Source organism: Glycine soja, chromosome 1 (genome assembly GCF_004193775.1).
Source record: "Glycine soja cultivar W05 chromosome 1, ASM419377v2, whole genome shotgun sequence".
Classification (NCBI taxonomy): Eukaryota; Viridiplantae; Streptophyta; class Magnoliopsida; order Fabales; family Fabaceae; genus Glycine; species Glycine soja.
Window position 1 is genome coordinate 4387258 of NC_041002.1, and position 20568 is coordinate 4407825.

Sequence of the window (20568 nt, forward strand, 5' to 3'; positions counted from 1 at the left end):
AAAGAATTGGATTTTGTTTTCACATCACTCAACAATGTTCTTTCCTCTCTTCATTTCTCTGCCTCTTCAGCTCATAATTTTCCAATCTATTTGGAAATGGCCTGGTCCTCAGCATATAAAAGGTTTCTTATGGAAAACCGCTTACCAATGAAGAGAGGGTTTCCAGAAATATGGATACTGATAAACTTGCCCTCACTTCCTTACTCATCCCCCGAAACAATCATGCATGCATGCATGCATGCATGCTTTACGTGACTGTGAAGAAGTTCAATGCTTTTGATCTCAAATTTTTCAATCTTCCTCTTGGACTAAATTCTTCAGTTAGGCCTTCATGCCTGGCTACAATTTGATCTTAAGGGTATTTCTTCTTGCACTCCATAAAATAAACAATACTCTCTCTGTATTCCAGTAAGTCTAATTCGAAATGTAATTTTTACATATCGAACTATAAATGAGGTGTTTGTTTTTTTCACGGAGTGCAAGAAGCTTAGGCCTAATCTTAACCCCCACAAAGAGCCATCACTGATTTAATTAGATTTGGACCATACCATGTTTTAAGGAGTTGAGTAGAGTGTGAGCGGTTAAACTCTTCCTCCATTCTCCCCCTTAGTTATAACTAAATACATAAAAGATTGAAAAGAAATCTTATATGGTTGTTTAGAAGCTTGCAAAGTATTTTGTTGAAGTACGATGAAAACATTAAATATCAACAGCATTTCGTTAATTTGAAGACATTCAGGATTTTCTTAATATTTTCTTTTTCACCGCAGAAACTAAATTTTATTACGTTGAAGAGTGCCAGCAGTACCCCTGCATTGTTACGGCATTTCAATATATTCAATTTGTGCAACAAAACATAATGTCATTGGTAATATTCATAGTATTCAACAAATAATTTTTTAAAGGTTTAAACATTTTTTTATCCCTAATAAATGTTTAATTTTTATGTTTTTTTAATAAATTTTTGTTTTGTGTTGACTTTCTAATTAAATAAAAATTTTATTTTTGCTCTTTAATATTTTGTTTTAGTCCTTGATGAATAAAGAAATAAACATAAAATTTGCCAATTCATCTGGAACTAAAAAAATGCCAAAGATAAAAAATAAAATTATTATTTTATAAGAGACTCAACATAAAACAAAAGTTTAAAAAAGTAAATATACAAATTGAATATTTATAAAAAATAAAAAACATTTAAGCCATTTTATTAAAATAGCGAGGACAAATTGTTATTATCATTATTCCAATGAATAAAAAAAAAGTCATTTAAACCCATCTCTTGCATCATGTGTCATGAACATGTTTGTTTAATTAAAATCTTGGACAAAATTGCCGTCGTCTTCTTCCAAGCACCTCAAATAGTGAACATGCATTTATTCCCACCTCAACTTCAATTTCATTTCCACTCATAAACTAACTGTTGCACTAGTCCAATTACAAGGTGCACAAGAACAATTCTCTGTTGTTTTGCACAAAAGGAAACAGGTGCAATTTCACAAACACAAAGATATGGATGAAGCAATTTAATATCTCAATGTTAAAAAATTAGAACTTACCAAACTTAAATACTGTTTAGCAGCGTGCGTTGTATTTGTCACACCAACGACCAAGGGAAGAAAACCAAAAAGTAAAAAAAGAAAACGACACTGAATGTGAGAGAAGCCTTATTCTATTTTATGTCTAAAGATAAGGGACATGCTAGTGCACCCAGAAATATTGTTGGTGCATCCAGCAATTAGGTGAATGGATAAAATTGCCCTTGTGTTAAAAAAAATAATTTCTTCTTTCAGGAGAAGGTTTTTCTGGAAGCTTCTTCCGGAAGAACAATTTGTGTTCTTCCGGAGGAGTTACCGAAAGAAGTTCTTCCGGTAGCTTCTACCGAAAGAAGGTTATTCCGGTAGAATAAATTGTTCATCCGAAAGAATCTTCTTCCGGAGAAGTTACCGGAAAAACTTCTTCCGGTAGCTTCTCCAGAAGAAGGTTCTTCGGGTAGAACAAATTCTTCCGGTAGAATAAATTGTTCTACCGGAAGAAACTTCTTCCGAAAGAAGGAATTATTTTTTTTAAAATTAATTTTATTTTCAAACTTTGACACAAGGATAATTTTACCCATTCACCTAATTGCTGGGTACACCAGCAATGTTCATTGCTGGGTACACCTAGCATGTCCCTAAAGATAAGCGTTATCTTAACGCACTTTATCAATGAGCTATGGTTTGGGCCGAATAGACCTAACAATAAATGGGCTCCTCAACAACTGGGCGACGAATTGGACCATTGTTTTCTTGCTTTACTACGGGCAGAGGAAAGGGGAACTATGAACTTGGGCAGAAGCAGATCTTTTGCATTAAATAAATATTAAATAGTATCAGTAAATATTTATAAAAAAAAAAAATAATATATTTCCAAAAAAATTATCATTTAGAATTTATAAAAATTAATACATATAAGTTGATTTTAATTTATGAAAGATGGTTGACAGATTTTATCTCTTTATTTTTTTTCTTATAAATATTTGTTGAAAATTTTATGCAAACTAGAGGCAAGTTGTTGAAAATTTAAGAAATTCTCCTATTTAAGGTATTTTTTTATTTTTTATTTACTAAATTACATGTTCCTATACAATATTATATGTTTTTTTTATTTAGTTTGGTTTCCTAAGGATTCTGTGTCAAATTAGGATTTTTTTTATATATATAGACCGTAGGTATCAAACTATGATTTACTCAATATTTTTACTACATTTATGTTAAAATTTTCCTTTCAACATCTTATAATATTCATATCATTTGTTTTAATTATAATTTTAAATTATTTTCACACAAAAACATACTTAAAATTTCAATCGACCAAATTTCTTTATGACACACTAGTGATTAAAAAATAAAGGTTAAATTAATCTTTTATTTCTCTAATTTATTATTTAGGGTAAATCCATTCCTTTGTTTTTTTTAGTTTAATTTGATCTTCTAAATTTTAATTTTTTTTTAAAAAATATGTATTTTATAGCACTTTAAAATCACTTAGTGTGATTTTAAACCATCACAAAAATTTCTTACAATATAAATTAAAAGATCAAATTGGATCAATTTAAAAAATTTGAGGATCAAATTAAAAAAAAAAACTAGATGACCAAGTTGAATCTAAAAAATTAATTTAACCAAAAATAAATTCAATGAATCTATAATAAAAGGAATATTTTAAATTTATTATTATTGTCTAAAAAATACTGTCTTAAAAGTTACTGTACGTTTATTGTAGTGCACTACACGGAAAACCAGGTCAATAATAAAAGAAATTCCAAAGTAAAGCGTGTACCCTTACAACTGCCTACTAGTTATAATTTAATTTTATATAATATTTTTATATAAAAGGACAGAAATAGTATGTGAAAAAAAAAATAGTTGACTCAATTCTATCTTGTCAGTCCTTCATTCAACTCTCTTTAATATTAGAAAGTATCTTAGTCTATCTCATACAAAGTACATCTGTACGTTCAGACAATTTAATATATTTTTATATAAAAAAGTCTCAATTTAATAAAGGTAAAATAAATTTAGTTTCCCAATTTATTTTTAATTTTGAATTTAATTTCAATAATTTAATTCTCAAATTTGATCTCTTATTTTATAAAATCATATAATATTAATTCTTTAGACCACAATTAAACATTAATTGTTAATTAATCAGTAATACTGATTGTCATGTGTCAGGTTCTTATTAAATAATACTCCACATCATAAAATAAAATACTATGTATGCCTTTATATTTCAAATCAAAATTACTCTACAACGCGTAAAGGCTACACTAGATATTTTAGAGAACCTTTCCTGAAATTTTTTAAAAAAAGTAAAAGTAAAATTTACCATAATATAACGTGATTAACAGATAATTTATTTCTTAAGTATACAATTAAAATTATCCTATTTTTTAAATATGTAATTAAAAATTTGATTTTTATTCATGCATGAAAAATGTCAATTCGTTTAATAGATCGTGGTACCACGGGATAAACCCTAATTCACACACACAAAAAAGCAAAATCTACAATAGTGAGAGAGAAAAAAATCAATAATAGTGATAAACCATGCCGTTACTCTCGGTCATTCTCTGTATAACAAATAACAGCATTGTATCACAATTTTTAACCCTTGTATTCTATCAAGATTTCAACTATTGACTTATCAAGTTGCGTTAGGTTAAATGATATATTTGATTTCTTTTATCTTATTTTTTATTTAATTTGATCTTTTATCTTTTAAAAAATTTAATTTAATTTTTTATTTTTTTTATATTCAATTTAATAGCTTATCTTTTTAAAAAAATTATTTGGTTTTTTTATCTTAATCTTTTGATTTAGTTTAATTCTTTATCTTACTTTTTTTTAGTTTGTGATTCTTCAATTTATTTAATTAAGATTGTTTTCGACTAATTATCCTTTTAGAATGTATTGTTAAAAGGCAATCATTTCCTAATGAAATTGATGTATTAATCATTTCCTTCACTTTATTTTTAACCAAAAAAAAATTATTCTTAAATGCAACCTGAATCTTAAATAGATTAAATGATTAAATTAAAAAAATAAAATAAATGATCAAAATAATCTTTTTTAAAAATAAAAGACTAAACTGAATTAAAAAAATAAAATATCAAATTAAACTTTTTAAAAGAGAAAAAACTATATTAAACTAAAAAAATAAAAAAAGAATCAAGTAAGTAATTTCACCAATATATTATTCTCAGTCATTATCCGTGTATTGGACGCATTTTGTTGCACATGCTGTCATGTGAAGCATCAAATAGCATTAACAGCTAGCAACTGTTTTCTTAACTATAATTCGAAAAAAAAGAGAAAATTGAAAGTACGCGTCTGAGTGTGGTTTCAGTGTTTATCTCCTCTTCTTCCAGAGCGTGATTTCCGCTACTACCTACCTACCCTTTTGCAGCCACTTATACAAAGTCATTGACAAAGCCATACAAAGTCTCTTCCCCTCATAAAGCACTGATTTTGACGCAGAGCTAGTTGTTCTGTTCTTGTTTCATTCATTGACATGGTTGCTGGTGACTACTACAGGATACTGAAGGTGAAGCATGATGCCACGGATGAAGAGTTGAAGAAGGCTTATAAAAAGTTGGCCATGAAATGGCACCCAGATAAGAACCTTGAAGACCCTCTTAGGAAAGAAGAGTTTGAGGCCAAGTTTAAACAAGTTTCTGAGGCCTATGATGTGCTAAGTGACCCCAAGAAGCGCCAGATCTATGACTTGTACGGTCACTATCCCCTTAACTCTCAACGCTTCACCAAGGAATATGGTGGTGGGAACATGAAGGATGCAGGGGTGGTTGAAAGCAGCTTGCTTTGTACCCTTGAAGAACTTTACAACGGTTGCAAAAAGAAGTTGAAGGTCTCAAGGATTGTTGCTCCTGATGAATTCGGGTAATTAACTAATCCATGCCGTTCTAATTAGTTCATTGCATGCAGAGATTTGTGTTTTTTGTTGGTGCAGAATTCTGTGGACAAAATTTAGATACTGATTCTTAGGTATGTTGGTGCCCTTCTTCAATCAGAATTGAAAAGTTTCATAAAATTTATGTTGACATTTAATATGAACATTTATTTCGTGAATTAGCATGGTGAAGCTCTAATTTTGATTGAAAAATAACACTAAAAACACCTGATGAACTGTATCTAAGCTTTGTCCATAACAGAATTGGAAGGGCCGATGTAAATTCCTGGTACATACGACTACTTTCATTGATTAAGATTGCAAGTTTGTGTTGGCTTCAAGGGTAGCATTTGAATTGAGATATTAATAATAGGATCCTGTTATCCTGTGTACTTAAGGTAATGGTTAAGGAACTAAAACAGAAAATATTTATCGTAAAAAAAGTTATGAACATTACAATTTTGCACATTCCAATAAAAAAACCTTTTTTCTTTTAATTTCATAATCAATGTCCTAAAGTATTGATTAGTATTTGTCTTACTAATATTAAAACTAAAAACACTTTTGTGTTACTGTTATCAAAGCTGTATGTACTGGAAAAAGAGGAAAATTTGCTGCTAGTATGGAATTGTATTAAAGACAATATAATTTTTTTTTTGTTGTACGATAAATCTAGGATAGTTTACATGGTAGTTGGATGACCCTTTAGCCATGCCTTGGGTGTCTGTCATTTTGTTTGGTTGTCATTATTATTATTGTCGTCTTCATTATTATTATGTTTTGGTAGGTTTTTTCTTTTGACTTTACGCTTATTTGGCTTGATCATGCACGTTTGTGCAGTCACGCATACCTAAACATTTATCTGTATTCTGTGCCCACAAGTGAAGAGAGGAAGGTGAAATTTAATTGTTTTGGGGATTTGCGTTTGCCCCCTTGATGTTATGTGTTAGTATGTAAAATATGTTTCATTGGTTTGTGTGAATATCAGGCTTGTAAAATATGTTTCTTTGGTTTATTCGAATATAAGGCTTATTTCCTGTTGAACTTGGCTATTTGGATCAAATTTGTATCTAAAACATAAACGTTGGAGCATATAGATTTTTCATTTTTGCCTCATTTCATTTTCACTAGGAGCCCTTTTTTTTTTTTTTTTTGTTTTGGCAGAGAGTTGAAGTCTGTAGAAGAAATTTTGAAGATAGACATAAAACCTGGTTGGAAGAAGGGCACAAAAATCACTTTTCCTGGGAAAGGCAACCAAGAACCAGGATTTGCTCCAGCTGATCTAATATTTGTGTTGGATGAGAGTCCTCATGCTATTTTCAAGAGGGATGGAAATGATCTTGTGGCGATCCAGAAGATATTACTTGTAGATGCTCTCATAGGAAAGACTCTCAACTTGGCTACCTTGGATGGAAGAGATCTCACAATCCAAATGGCTGATATTGTGAAACCTGGCTATGAGCTGGTGATCTTAAATGAAGGCATGCCAATCTCAAAGGAACCTGGCAAGAAAGGAAACCTCAGAATCATGTTTGATGTTATTTTTCCATCAAGGCTGACCACACAACAGAAGTGTGATCTGAGAAGGATTCTCAGTGATGTTTATTACTAAGCCAATATTTTGAGTCTAATGGCTGTAACTATCCATTAACCATCCTCTTTCACATGAAGATTAGTTTACACTGTAAATAACTTTTAAGTAATTCCTCTAATCTATATGAAATTTGTGTATATTACAAATATACCTAGCATAGTTGCTACTTGCTACCATATATGAAGCATGATGCAGCTTTGTAAACAAGTCTATATAAATATTTTACACTTTTGGTATTTTGACTCTGCTGTTCTAGATTAAGGAAAAAGAAATAGAACTATGGTTATCTGTGCATTGACTGTTTTCACCTAAATAGAGGTGTCTTGTTTGTTATGATGTGATTAGTTTGACATGGACTAATTTGAAGATATTTTCATTATTAAGTGAGAATCTTTCGTGTCTCAATGTCCATTCGTTTTGGTCCCATCATTTCTGTTTCAAATTTTGCCTTTTATTTAACAGAACCTCTTCTTAAGTTGACAGTTAGAGTATTATTTCTGTTTTGTTTTTCCTTCTAAGAGAGAACTATATTTGGTGGCCAACAATAAAATTTAGTGGTTGAAGATTTTGATGGGAAGAGTAAAATAAACCCAAAACTGGCCAATAATATTGATATATATGTTAATAGATGCCCTTGTAGGTTAAACGTGAGCAACTACACGTGTCATATTACATTGCATACTTGTGATGGTAAAAGAATGACACATATCTTCTCATTGGGAGAAAATGATGAGGACAACAACTTATTGCAATCTCAGTTGTTGGTAGTTTTGTTTTTTTTTTTTTCCTGGAATTGGTTATGGCAGAATGTGCTGTTGAGCCTTTCTGATTTTATTACATCATTCATTTATTTTCTGTGCTTCTCAATCGACCTTTTCAGCTCCTCCTTTTTCACCCCCACCACTCTATCAGCAACTTTGCCTTTCTTAACGAGTATGAATGTTGGCAATTGGTAGACCTGGAGTGCTTGAGACACTTCCTGTTATCATTTATACCATGAATACAAATCAGTTCTCAAGTGGTGAAAATCAATTATCAGAAAAAAAAAATATCATTTATATATTATGTATGTTGCAAAAATGCTAGCAATACACTTTTTCACACATTCTTTTGAACACATCCTGTTTTATTAGTTAAATTTTTTTGAAGATGACAAAATTTTGTAGGTTAATGATTTTCTTTCCTTATTTTGTAATTTTCAATAAATTTTAATTAATTAAAGAAAATATGTTTGAAGTATGTTTCTAGTCCTTCTCATGTTGCTTTTACAATAACTAACAAATTAGGTAAAGGGATATGAGGGACATACCGTTAACTCCTCCACATCAATCTTGATGAAGTCAACATCTGTGTAATTTCCAGCAAACTCTTGGATAACTGGGTCCATGAGTTTGCAAGGTCCACACCATGTGGCTGTGAAATCAAGTACCATCTACACCAAAGAAAGACTGTATAAGAAAAACCAACTTTACCTTCTGATTATGTTACTAGTTAAAAGAGTGTAGCCACACAAACATACCAGTTTGTTAGTTTCTTTGGTGGCTTTATAATGAGCATTCCATTGAGCTGTGGAGTGGAAAGCAAGGATGTTGGAACTGGATGACTCTCTTTTTGATTTTGAAGAATTGAATGACTCTGAAAACCTTTTAGAATACGAAAAATTATAGATGGTGGGAGCCATGTTGGTTCTTCTTCTGGCAGGGAATGATAAACCAAGAAGCTAGAGAAGTCTAAGGTTTCTTAATTGTTTTGGACTTTGGACGATGGCAAACTGGTTGAAAACTTGGAATATATATAGAAAGATTAACAAAGTTGTAGGAAACTAAACTACTATGTGATTTCTTTTGAAATGAATCATATTCTTTCAAGTGGGGAAAGCTGTAAAATGGACCATTGGAGCTTATTAGACAAATTCGAGAGCACAAGTGCTAGAATCAGTAGCTGGTGCTAGTAGCACCATTCATTATTCACGTTAGTTAAATGGCTGTTCGCATAACATGACGTTATTGTGAAATAAACCAATAAATAAATAAAGTATAGCCATTTTGAGTTTTCATGTTTCCCCCCAGAAAAAGGTATAATCCTGCTTTCAACCAAGGTTTTAAAAGTACTAGAACTATACTGTCACATGAATTAGTTTATTTTGATGAGATAATTATACTTTTATTAATATTTAAAAAAAATAAAAAAATTAATTATTTTATTAACATTAATCGTTATCAAATTATATCGCTGATGATTGGCTAAAGTAGAGCAGAAAATTCGTGCATGATCATGCACAACCTATAAAATTTGAGATGAGACGAAAAGAAGAATAATATTTATACAATTGTTTCCTCTTTCAACTCTTCTATCTCATCTTGCTTTCTATCTATGTTAATCACATTATCTCATTTTTTGCTTACTATTAGTGTATTTTTGAGTTTTTAATTGACTATACCTAATAAACATGATATGTTAGAATTGGTCTGAAAATGAAAAGAAATGGATTGAAACCTTTTTTTTTAATTGTGTTTTTAGAACAAAGTATTCATTAATTTTGTTGTTAATTAAGTTTCATTAGAAAATTTAGTCGATCCCTTTTAATAAAATTTATTTTTTCAATTGTTTTTTTCATCAAAAAAATATATGAAACTTTGTTTAAGTGATACAAACTTAATTCTACTTTGTATCAATGACTTGTTAGTATTTATATGATATATGTTCTATTCTTATTGATATATAAGTTATAACTGTATCTTATTCTCTCCTTTTAATTAATTGACTATTTATCATTTCTCATTGCCGTCGATTTTCTTTTTTCGGATCAATGTGTTTTCATGCCATGAGAAAACCCTCTTTTATCACAAGGGAATGTAAGTGTAGGAATATTAGGCAAAGATCATTCGATCTCAAGAACCAATTTTGGCCATGAATGTTTCCAGAAAGTTTATTCCAAAAATAGAAGGCTAAACTAAACAACATTCCTGAATAAAATTTCTCAAGAGTAAAATTAAAAAGAATAATAATGATAACCTGTCAACAATGATTCATATGCATGTTAACGTAAATTCTTCCTCAAAATGATTAATATTCTCTCAATTGAATTTGTTTTCTGTGGTGCAACTCTGCTGCAACCATACTAGGAATTGTATTTGGCTCAATGCAACATGGCATTTAAGAATCTCGCGCTTAAATTCATCTAAGCCTCAGACAGAAACCTTATGAAAAGAAAAATCCAAAATGATCAAGAAGAAGGGTGTACATTCCCCCTTGGCACAGCTTGAAGTAAAAGCATGATTTCTATATCAGCAAGAAGTTTTTTATTGAACTATTGCAGCATCTCAAGATTCTGATGTAACCCTCATCAAAAGATCTAGTTGCATAGTCATCTACTTTTGTGGAACCACCAATGAGCTGTTACACAATTGGATTGCGAGAGCATATCTTTATGACAACGCATGTATGTTCTCAATCTTATGCATGATCTTCAAAGCGTTGCGATTCGTTTTATTAAGAGGCAATCTAATCGTGTTACACACTCCCTTACTAGGATATCAAGATTTTATGCTAGTTACCATTTGTTTGATTTTGCACCAACCTGTATTAAATGTTTGATCTTTAATGAAATGATCGATGTGATGTGTTAAAAAACACATGAATCAGTATTGAGTTCTACACACACGTAGATACTACTTATATGATGTGTAAGGTTGGTAACTGTACAAGACTTTCTCTAACTTGAAATAAAAGTTCTAACCACGAATCATTGTCCCCTAATTTATTTATTTTTTCCAGAGTGAACGCGTATGTAGTATATCCCTTAATATTTAGTCAACTATAATGATATTGTAATCTTAAAAGCTAATGAAGAAAACAACATGACAAAGACAAAAAGTATACAGGAAAAAAATTTATTGTTATAAAATAACAAAAATAAACATGAGAAATAAAAACACTTAAATATATTTATAGTTTTATAAATATAAATTTGTTTATTTTAATTGTTAATGAGAAGATTAACTATTGATATTTCAACACGTGTATGTAATAAACATTGAACTTTTCATCAATAATTGAGATTACCTTTTCTTTTCTTCTTTTTTTTTTCTTTCTAAAATGAGTTACTTAATTTAATAGTCAAATATCGTAATATAATTTAATGAATGCCACATAACAAGTAAGTGGTGACAAATTATCTTCAAAAAATTAAAATCTTAAAAAAAGAAAATAGAGACAAAGAAGCAAGTGTCTTATAACTAAGAGATTGTTGTAGCTAAGTAACTTACTATAGTATATATTGATGGGACATCTATTAGAACAGCAGTTGTCTAACATTAACAGTTTTATAAATGTAGTCTATGTCATTATATTTTATAGCGTCTAAGTCGTTATTTATTGTATAAGCAATGGTTTTTTTTTGACAAAAAATAAGAAAATCATTGCCTCTTTCATTAATATATATATACAACAATCTTTAAATTATTATTGTGATCACTGCTTTTAACTCTTGCCCATGTCGACAACATTAAAATATACTATAAATAAGTCTAAGCAATGGCTTTCTAATTTTACCCGAAACCAACAACTAGTATAGCCAAGACAACGGAGTCACCAATTATTACAAGCAAAGATTGAATGGAGAGTGGTTATACATTTTTTTTTTTAACTTCATTGAAAATTAGAAAAATTTGTAAGTCTTGTTTCTTATATAATGAGTTTTATTCATAATTCTACAGTTTCTAAAAAAATTATTCAATAATAAAAAGTGTGTTAGAATAAATGTAATAGAGTGTGATGTTCAATGTTGGATTTAATTAAGAGAGAGAAAATGAAAAATTAAACTTAATCTCATTTGTTTTAGCTTTTACTACCAAATTTGAAGAAACCTATCTCTGTTTCAATGTTAAAATAAAAAAACAAAATTGTAAAGATAAAAACAAAATTATATAAACCAAATAAAAGATACAAAATTATAACGTTGTAGCAGGAAAAATAATAACATTTAATTTTTAAAATTCATGATAGCAATTATTGGAAATATTTATTATATTTAAATATCATGTTTAAAGTTTTAAAAGCATACTTAACCCTCAAATTTTGTCAAAGCAAAATTTATTTTTTAACATGAGAATAATTAGAAAATAAATCCACTTCAAAAAAAATGAAATAATATTATTTTAATTTCTCATTAAGAAACATTTAGAGAAAAGTAGAGAGGCATTGAAAAATTATTGAAAATGATGGTTGAGATATGAAGATGAGAGAGATAGAAAATGTGAGATGTAATTGGAGATTGGATCAGAAAGGAAAAAAGAAAAAGAAAAAGAAAATAGAGAGTTATAAGAAATATAATTGTATAAAATTATTAAATATGTATATTGTGTATATGTTTTTTCTCTTAGGGGATAACCTTATATACAGTTATTTATGCGTAACTTTTTTATAGGAGTGTAAATTGAATGATAGCCAATACATAAAAAATTAAATTGAATGAAAATTTTGATACATCTTTTAGAAATTTGTTAAAACTATATAGTTCTCTTAATATATTAAGAATATATCAATTTTAATAAATTAATGATGAAAAAACCCAAATCTGCTGCAATGAAAGATCTGCATAACATACCTGACGCACCACCTTCTACACAAAAAACCAGCTGCATACGAATACTTTAGATACTACCATATGCTTCAAACCATAACAAAGTCCTGCCATTTAACGAGACAGCTCCTTACACCAATCCAACAGCATCAATTCTACTCCCATAATAAAACTTCTCTACATGAATAAATTAAAAACAAAACCAAGACTGTTGTGTTCTGTTCTGATAATTTTTGTCCGTAGCCACATTTCAGTACATTCTACAATCTACCAGCATCTCCCAAGCTCGCCACATGATTAAAAAACCCGTGACAAAACCACCATCAACATTCAACCTTCTCCTGCAAAATTGGAGCTTTTTCATAAATTTCTACACCCGAAACAATCGGGTTCTGCATCCAATCTGTCAACGAATAGCAGAAACCTTCTTTTTTGCTTTAAGTCACTTCCAAGCTTGCAGTAAAGCATTATCAAAAATATCCTTAGGGTGAAGGCTTTTCATGTCTAAAAATAATCTGATTCCTGCCAATCCACATTGCTCTTATAACAGAAAACCACGCCACCCTCCACCCCTCCCCATCCAATCCACAAACACCTACCGAATCACAAAACTGATGAAATTGACTTCGTATATCTGCATTCAGAACTGTCAAAATCCCTATCCATTTGAAACAGAATTCCCACACCTTAGAAAAGTTATTTTGAATATGTAAATGGATACAGCGCAAAAAAGTAATAATGCATTATGAATGTATGATGTATATAGTGTGTTGCTCTTAAGTCATAACATTACCATCAGTTCATCCACATCATGAATCCCACGTTCCTGTACTTTGCAGCAAATTCTCGATAATTGTGTCCATGTATTTAAATGGTTCACACCATGTAGCCATGACATCGATCATCATATTTAGCAAAAATGGTAAAAATAAAATAAAATTAAGGGGGAGCCAATCTCATCATGAAAGCTAAAAATGAAAAAGAAAACGATTATAGCTGTCATAACATACCAATTTGTTAGTTTCTTTGGAAGCATCAAAATGAGCCTTCCTTAGCACCAGAATAGTAGGTGAGAATGTGGCTGGATGCCTTTGATGATTTATGAGCATTCTCCTTGTTGGATAAGTCGGCTCGCATCATGTTCCTTTCTTTTGAGTGACTGAGAAAACCAAATTTATTTGTATAACTCTAGTTAGAAGAGGTTTTGCAGCATACTTGTTTGGATGAAAACATTATGCAAGAAAGTCTCATTTATAGGACTAGAAAAGTACAAGGAATCACTTGAAAACATACTGGATACGGATTCTTGATAGCTGCCACACTGCTATGCTAGTAAGTAGTCAAATGAGAATTAAAGAATTGAGTTGAAATAATGGAAAATTTGAGTTCTTATCTAGGCTATGTATGTTAAATATTCCATTTGTGTATAATAACAGTACATGTAGAAGCTTGTATGATTGCTTCACTTTTAACCATTTCATATCCTAAAGATTAAGGTCTTCCTTGCCAAAAACTTAACAAAATGTTGTAATCTATGTAAATTTTATTGTTCCTGCCTAAACACAAAATTATGAACATCACCGACTTATAAGGTGTGGACACCGACACAAAACATGACTACAACTTTTTGGTGTTCAGTCTAATTAACAGCAGATAACGAACTTATTTATTGTATATGCAAGATAAAGCAACAAATGAGGTATTTAACTTTATGATAGCTAAAACCAAAAAAATAACACAGAAACTAATATATAGTTAGTGTTGAAGATCTTCCATCCACATTACTAGTAATATGACAAAAATAGAGCATATAAATGAAGAGTAACCTAAACAAATGTGCCACTGTGCCCGCTAGCTGTCCAAATATGCACGTCCTGCTCCATGAGGCATCTAGTTGGAATATGAATCTTCAACATCCTTCAGCTGGTAATAGTGAGGGGCTATCTCCGCCAGCCACCCTGGATTTATCTCTGTCACCTGCCTCATATATTCCTTGGTTGTGAGTACTAGTTCATGGTATACAACCCATCTAGGAAGAACCTGCGCCAGCCCCGAACCAGGGTGTATGCGAACATTCTGTGATTGTTTAACAGTCTTATATATTCCATACTTTTGCAGTCTCGCAGAGTGTGGGAAAAACCCAGATGTAATGGATTTCTTGATGGCATCGAAATCACTAGAATTTGAAGTTAGTTCGATCTCAACCCTCTCTAAAAGACCTGCAAGTTGATCACGGATATCCCTAGCCTGTCTCATGCTCCTTACCTGTATGTAATTTTCATAACACCATTGTGTTGAATAATTGGTCTCCTTCCATGAATTGTAGACCCTTAGTAATGCAATATGGTCTCCAACATTTCCAGTGTGAAAATTCCTCATTGCATTGTCTGCATATACTTGTTTATCCTTTGGACGGTAGAATATTGACTTACCAACAGAAAGCATAGCAGCAATAGAGATTATATCATCTGAACACTTGAACTTTTCTGAGGCCACTATCATTTTTGACAATGTAGGATCAAGAGGGAACTCTGCCATCCGTCTACCAACCTTAGTTAACTCACCAAACTTATTCAATGCACTTAATGCATATAAAAGCTCAAGAGCTTTCAATAAGGCATCATCAGATGGAGGATCCATAAAATCAAAATGCATTACATTGTCAATACCAAGACATTTTAAAGTTAAAACCACATTTGCAAGGTTAGTCCGCTGTATTTCTGGTACAGTGTTATCGTCCATTTCCTTGTGAAAAGTATATGCAGTATACAGTTGGAAGCACTTACCAGGACCTGTTCTTCCACAACGACCGGCTCTTTGCATAGCTGAAGCTTTTGAGATTGGAGTTACTTTCAAAGACTCCATTCCGGTTCTTGGATTATAACTCTTCATCTTACAATATCCTGGATCAATGACATACTTGATGCCATCAATTGTCAATGACGTTTCTGCAATATTAGTAGCAAGGACAACCTTTCGCACCCTTTCAGGAGTGGGATCAAATATTTTAGCTTGAAGTTCAGTTGGTAGGTTGGCATATATAGGGCAGATTTTTAACTCACCAATCTTAGTCCCCAAGCCTCTGATCCGATGCTTCAAGTTTTCTTCAGCTGTTTCAATTTCTTCTTGACCCGTAAGGAATACCAATATATCTCCAGGAGGTTCAGTGACATGGATTTTGAGTGAGGCCTCAATTGCTGCATCTAAGTAGTCACTTGGTGCTTCGGTAAAGTTAAATATTTCATAAGGATACCGTCTCCCTGGAATTTTGAATTTTGGTGCAGAATCAAAGTAATCGCTGAACTTGTCAGCATCAAGTGTAGCACTTGATATCAGCAACTTGAGATCAGGTCTGAAACGAGCAATATCCTTTACTAATCCAAACAGAATATCTGTTGATAGTGTTCTTTCGTGAGCCTCATCCACGATCAAAACACTATAACTTGCCAAATCAGGTTCACCAAGGAATTCCCTCAGCAACATTCCATCTGTCATGTATTTAATCACTGTCTTATCTGTTGTACAATCTTCAAAACGGATGGAGTAGCCAACCTCATGTCCTAATTTAACACCCATTTCTTTGGAAACTCGAGCAGCAACACTTATAGCAGCAAGGCGTCGCGGCTGAGTACACGCAACCATTCCATGTTTTGTGTAGCCCGCTTCATGAAGGTATTGAGGAATTTGTGTAGTCTTCCCCGAACCAGTTTCACCATCAATGATAAGTACCTGGTGATCGTGAACAGCTTGGAGCAATTGCTCCCGATAAGGGTAAATGGGTAGCTTTTCCCTCTCTTCCTGAAGTGCTTCCCTAGCTGTCTTTGCTCTGGACTTTTCATGTGAATCTTCCACCATCTCTTCATAATCAAACTTATCTCCATCTATTACCGATGTCTTGACAAAATCAATCTGATCATCAAACACAAACTGATACTCATCAAAGGCTTGTTTTCTATTTCTTGAGTCAAACTTCAACGTTGCCTTTCGAATTTGACGTTCCTCCAAGGCCTCCTGTTCGGCGAATGGATTCATCTTATCCTCAGCATTTGGATCCCTGTAACGCTGCATAGCCACAGAAAACCTCTTCTCCTGGTTAACACCGCCTTCATGATCATAAGCTTCTGGCATTCTATAGTACTCATTCACATTATCATCCTCTTTCGACCGCTTCTTCACAAGCTCATACATCTCTTTATCGTACCTCAGTTTGCATAATTCTGCTTCTGAAAGCTCAACACCTTCAAACAGATATTGCTCATCTTCTATATCATCTCTCAGTTGTAGCAATTTCTTTTCCTCCCTTTTCTTCAAGTATTCTTGCCTCGAAAAATTTCTCAAGGTTTGAATGTCATCATTCTCTGCAGCATTAGATCTTCGAATGGCCTCTTCTTTCTCCTTTCGCGTTAATCTCGGTTCAGTCACCAACTTCCGTGTCACTGCTTCGTCTCTTTCTCTCATATGCCGCTCTAATTCCTTCTTCTCTCTTTGATCTTCCAATATTTCTTCTTCTTCTTCTGAATCTGAATGATTATCTTTATGAGGGGAAATTCTTCTCTTAACTTGTCTCCCCCTCTCCTTTCTCGCAATTCCCTCATCATCGTGAACTTCTGATTTCTTCCTGAAACGTTTGCTACGATTATCAGGCTTTCTAGATTTATATGCATATGCATGGTCACTATTGTCATCAGCCTTTAAAATTGTGTAAGTCTTCTGCTTCCTTGCCAGTATTGCAGCCTCCCTCTCTTGTTTCTGATACTGATTCAAACTCGATGGTACACGAGGAACCCTAGAAAAAATTTCCTCCGCGAATGCGCGAGTGTCGCTTGATGATGGGATCCGAAACTCCACTAGTTTGTCAACCAAATGAGCCGGTGAAGAAGCTTGGTGGGATAGTCCGATCATGTACCGAACAAGGGTGGGCTGAGAATATCCTAATAGAGACATCAATTTGTCGGATACCCAATTCTTTAGACTGTCATCATTATCCATCGTCACACGGCGGCGGCGGCGGCGGCGGCAACAACCCTCTGCAGCGGTGGTGGCGAAACCCCAAACGCGACGGTAGAGCGGTGGTGTGAGGTGGAGCTTCGACAGTGACGCACGCACGCTCTGTTTGAGAAGACAGACCCAAGCTCTGTTCTTGGCGCGAGAGAACAGAGTATGGCACAGCACACGCACAAAGTAAAAAACTCGAAGAAATTGTGAATCAATGGATGAAAGCCTATTAAGGTGTGGACGTTTATCTTATACCGCTTGGTTAGTTTAGGGTTAATCTTTTGGGAATAGAATATATATATATATATATATAATTATGATAAAAAGGAATTCAGAACTTGCGTGGGAAGCAAGTAGACATTAGTTGTTTCGTGGGAAGCAAGCCAGAGATGTGTCAGCTCCTTGGGAAACAAGTTCCTTCTCAAATACATAATACAATACAAAAAATTAATTAAATATAAGAGTAAATTACATAAATTTCCTTCAAGATTTAAAAAACTACACATGTCTTACTATTTGAAACCTACGCAAATCTTATATGAGATTTAAGAAAATTGTTTCTCCTCAATTTTTTAAAACATACATAAATCTTACTAAATATAATTTAAATATTTGACAATAATAAGTCATTTGTGTTGTACATGAGTATTTTTTCAACAATATCTTTATCATCATCTTTTAAGTATGAGATAATTTTGATAAGAAAGAAAGAAAACCAATGTGTAGAAAACTCAATCAACCCATATATCAAATGGACAATTATGGGTTTCATAGAGCAAATGAAATTACTCTAATCAAGCTATAAAAAATCTAATGCATAAAATCACCTGAATTAACTTCATATAAGTACTAATAACACTAAATCTAGATATATTTTAAAACATATTGAAGGCATATGTAACTCTCTTATACCTTAGGAGAGATTTGTGTATGTTTTAAAAGAAGAGAATATACATATGTAATTTTTTTAAAATTTAGGAAAAGTTTGTATAATTTACTTTAAATTTAATTAAATAGTTGTAATTGATCATTTGGATTTGTGTTTTTTAACTAAGTAGTTTAGGTTTTAAATTTTAATTAACCTTTGGATATAAAATAAATTATATTAAAAGAAGAATACTTACTCTATATATGTTTACAATTTTCTACAAAAGTTAATCATCACTCTACTTCATACAAGTATCATGATTAAAAAAAATCTTTGTATCCTCTCTATTCAAATTACATTAAAATTATTCCGATAATATTTTTCTCTAATCAATTTATGTATTCTCTCTTCACTTATACATTCCTGACCTTCTTATTAGTTAAAAATAATAAAATATTTCATACCAAAAAATATTGCTTAAGATTAAATTACGTCTCATAAACCAAATAACTTCACATAAAATATTATCCATAACCAAAAAAGAAATGTTGTCATCCATTCAAATTATGTCAAAGACACATAAATAAAATTGTAATTAACCAACGCTCGTCTGACATTGATGTCTCTTACAAAATAAATGACAATTTGTTACCCCATACATTCTTTGAACGCCAACAAAACATTTTTGTTTTTTTGAGTTTCAAGAAAATTAGCTAAGCACACATCACACCATTTTACTTGATAATGGGGTATGGCAGGAGATATTGAAGAATTTCTCCTTATTCCTCTTCGTTTACTATAAGCTTTTTGCAGCTCAGTTTAATTTAGATGTTTCTCAATAAGCTTTTGCAGCTCTTCCTTTTTTGCACCCACCACCTTATCAACAACTTTGCCTTTCTTTATCAATATGAATGTTGGCATTGCCTGCACCTTGAATTCTTGAGAGACCTCCTGTTTACAATTAATTAAATATGAACATTGATACGATTCGTCGATTTTAAATATCTAAACGAGGATACAGCGCACAAAAATAATAATACATGTACAATAATGTACATATACTATATACTATATAGTCTGTTTCTCTTGACATTAAGAGGCATATGAGTAATAGTGAAAGAAAAGAAAAAGAGCAATACCATCAATTCATCCACATCAATTTTGATGAATTCCACGTTGGTGTACTTTGCAGCATACTCTTGGATAATTGGGTCCATGGATTTGCAAGGTCCACACCATGTAGCCGTGAAATCGATCACCATCTTTAGCAAAAAAAATTAAAAGTAAAAAATGGGGACACAATATCTCATCATGAAAGCTAAAAAGTGAAAAATTAAAAAATGAAGGGCTAACAATTGTAGCTGTATGTACATACCAACTTGTTAGTTTGTTTGGAGGCATCAAAGTGAGTCTTCCATTTAGCGGTGGAATGGAAGGTGAGAAGGTGGCCGGATGATTTATGAGCATTCTCCACGTTGGATAAGTTGGCTCCCATCTTGCTCCTTTCTTTTGGTGGCTGAGAAAACCACAATTTGTTTGTATAATTCTCTAGTTAGAAGAGGTTTTGCTTCTTGCTGATGAAAGCATTTTCTAGGAGAGCCTCATTTATAGGACTAGAAAAGTACAAGGAATTAATTAGTTTTGCAAGCGTATCGGATTCTTTGCTAACTGTCATGCTAGTAAGTACTCGAATGGACACTTACCATACACGAGTTGGGAGAAAATAGCACTGCTTAATTAGAATCCTAAATTTTGAAACAATTATCTTAGAATTAACAATTTTTTTAACTTTTTTAAAACAATAGAAACATATTTTAAGACGCTTTTTGATAGAATTGATGTGGAATATGAGATTTTGAGACGGTCTAAAAACCATCGTGAAAAGTGTTAAACAACGTCAGATTCAAAGACAATTAAAAATTATCATGAAAAGTTACAGAGAACCATCTTTAAAAGTGTTTTTTTTTTGTAGTAATACATATTTTTAATGTTTGGGTAATTTGTGGATCATGAATGATAGCAACATACTCCTTAAATAATCCTTTTTTTTAAGAGCTTAAATAATCTTTTAAGGGTTAA

The 20568-nt window shown here is 31.9% G+C and overlaps 4 protein-coding genes across 6 annotated transcripts; 1 reads left to right on the forward strand and 3 right to left on the reverse strand.

The window, feature by feature from the left end:
• Positions 1 to 4833: 4833 nt before the first annotated feature.
• On the forward strand, positions 4834 to 7336 carry LOC114410698 (dnaJ homolog subfamily B member 5-like). Its single transcript, XM_028374646.1, has 2 exons — positions 4834 to 5438; positions 6613 to 7336. Exons 1-2 carry the CDS (start codon positions 5053 to 5055, stop codon positions 7058 to 7060), a joined length of 834 nt encoding a protein of 277 aa, XP_028230447.1. The 5' UTR covers positions 4834 to 5052; the 3' UTR covers positions 7061 to 7336.
• A 286-nt stretch (positions 7337 to 7622) lies between these two features.
• LOC114410707 (thioredoxin H2-like) lies at positions 7623 to 8819 on the reverse strand. The gene is made up of 3 exons (XM_028374652.1): positions 8562 to 8819; positions 8352 to 8474; positions 7623 to 8021 (listed from the first exon to the last, which is right to left on the reverse strand). Exons 1-3 carry the CDS (start codon positions 8721 to 8723, stop codon positions 7890 to 7892), a joined length of 417 nt encoding a protein of 138 aa, XP_028230453.1. The 5' UTR covers positions 8724 to 8819; the 3' UTR covers positions 7623 to 7889.
• A 3863-nt stretch (positions 8820 to 12682) lies between these two features.
• On the reverse strand, positions 12683 to 17887 carry LOC114410681 (pre-mRNA-splicing factor ATP-dependent RNA helicase DEAH1-like). Of its 3 annotated transcripts, none has more exons than XM_028374641.1 (3): positions 14453 to 17887; positions 13420 to 13785; positions 12683 to 13260 (listed from the first exon to the last, which is right to left on the reverse strand). In XM_028374641.1, the coding sequence occupies exon 1, from the start codon at positions 17613 to 17615 to the stop codon at positions 14517 to 14519; it is 3099 nt and encodes a 1032-aa protein (XP_028230442.1). In that variant the 5' UTR covers positions 17616 to 17887; the 3' UTR covers positions 12683 to 13260; positions 13420 to 13785; positions 14453 to 14516. The 3 variants fall into 3 exon arrangements, with proteins under 3 accessions (XP_028230442.1, XP_028230437.1, XP_028230430.1); XM_028374636.1 differs by having other exon boundaries at positions 12683 to 13284; XM_028374629.1 differs by having other exon boundaries at positions 12683 to 13785.
• Positions 17888 to 19057: 1170 nt separating this feature from the next.
• On the reverse strand, positions 19058 to 20052 carry LOC114401513 (thioredoxin H2-like). Its single transcript, XM_028364065.1, has 3 exons — positions 19865 to 20052; positions 19629 to 19751; positions 19058 to 19440 (listed from the first exon to the last, which is right to left on the reverse strand). Exons 1-3 carry the CDS (start codon positions 19982 to 19984, stop codon positions 19309 to 19311), a joined length of 375 nt encoding a protein of 124 aa, XP_028219866.1. The 5' UTR covers positions 19985 to 20052; the 3' UTR covers positions 19058 to 19308.
• Positions 20053 to 20568: the final 516 nt, after the last annotated feature.

Excerpts from the sequence above, each read along its gene's own strand:
- LOC114410698 (XM_028374646.1), top strand. The coding sequence starts at position 5,053 with ATGGTTGCTGGTGACTACTACAGGATACTGAAGGTGAAGCATGATGCC. Across the intron at positions 5,439-6,612 it reads GTTGCTCCTGATGAATTCGG|AGAGTTGAAGTCTGTAGAAG; the intron begins GTAATTAACTAA and ends TTGTTTTGGCAG.
- LOC114410707 (XM_028374652.1), bottom strand. The coding sequence starts at position 8,723 with ATGGCTCCCACCATCTATAATTTTTCGTATTCTAAAAGGTTTTCAGAG. Across the intron at positions 8,475-8,561 it reads CCAAAGAAACTAACAAACTG|ATGGTACTTGATTTCACAGC; the intron begins GTATGTTTGTGT and ends TCTTTGGTGTAG. Across the intron at positions 8,022-8,351 it reads TTGATGTGGAGGAGTTAACG|GAAGTGTCTCAAGCACTCCA; the intron begins GTATGTCCCTCA and ends AAATGATAACAG.
- LOC114410681 (XM_028374641.1), bottom strand. The coding sequence starts at position 17,615 with ATGGATAATGATGACAGTCTAAAGAATTGGGTATCCGACAAATTGATG.
- LOC114401513 (XM_028364065.1), bottom strand. The coding sequence starts at position 19,984 with ATGGGAGCCAACTTATCCAACGTGGAGAATGCTCATAAATCATCCGGC. Across the intron at positions 19,752-19,864 it reads CCAAACAAACTAACAAGTTG|ATGGTGATCGATTTCACGGC; the intron begins GTATGTACATAC and ends TTTTTGCTAAAG. Across the intron at positions 19,441-19,628 it reads TTGATGTGGATGAATTGATG|GAGGTCTCTCAAGAATTCAA; the intron begins GTATTGCTCTTT and ends AATTGTAAACAG.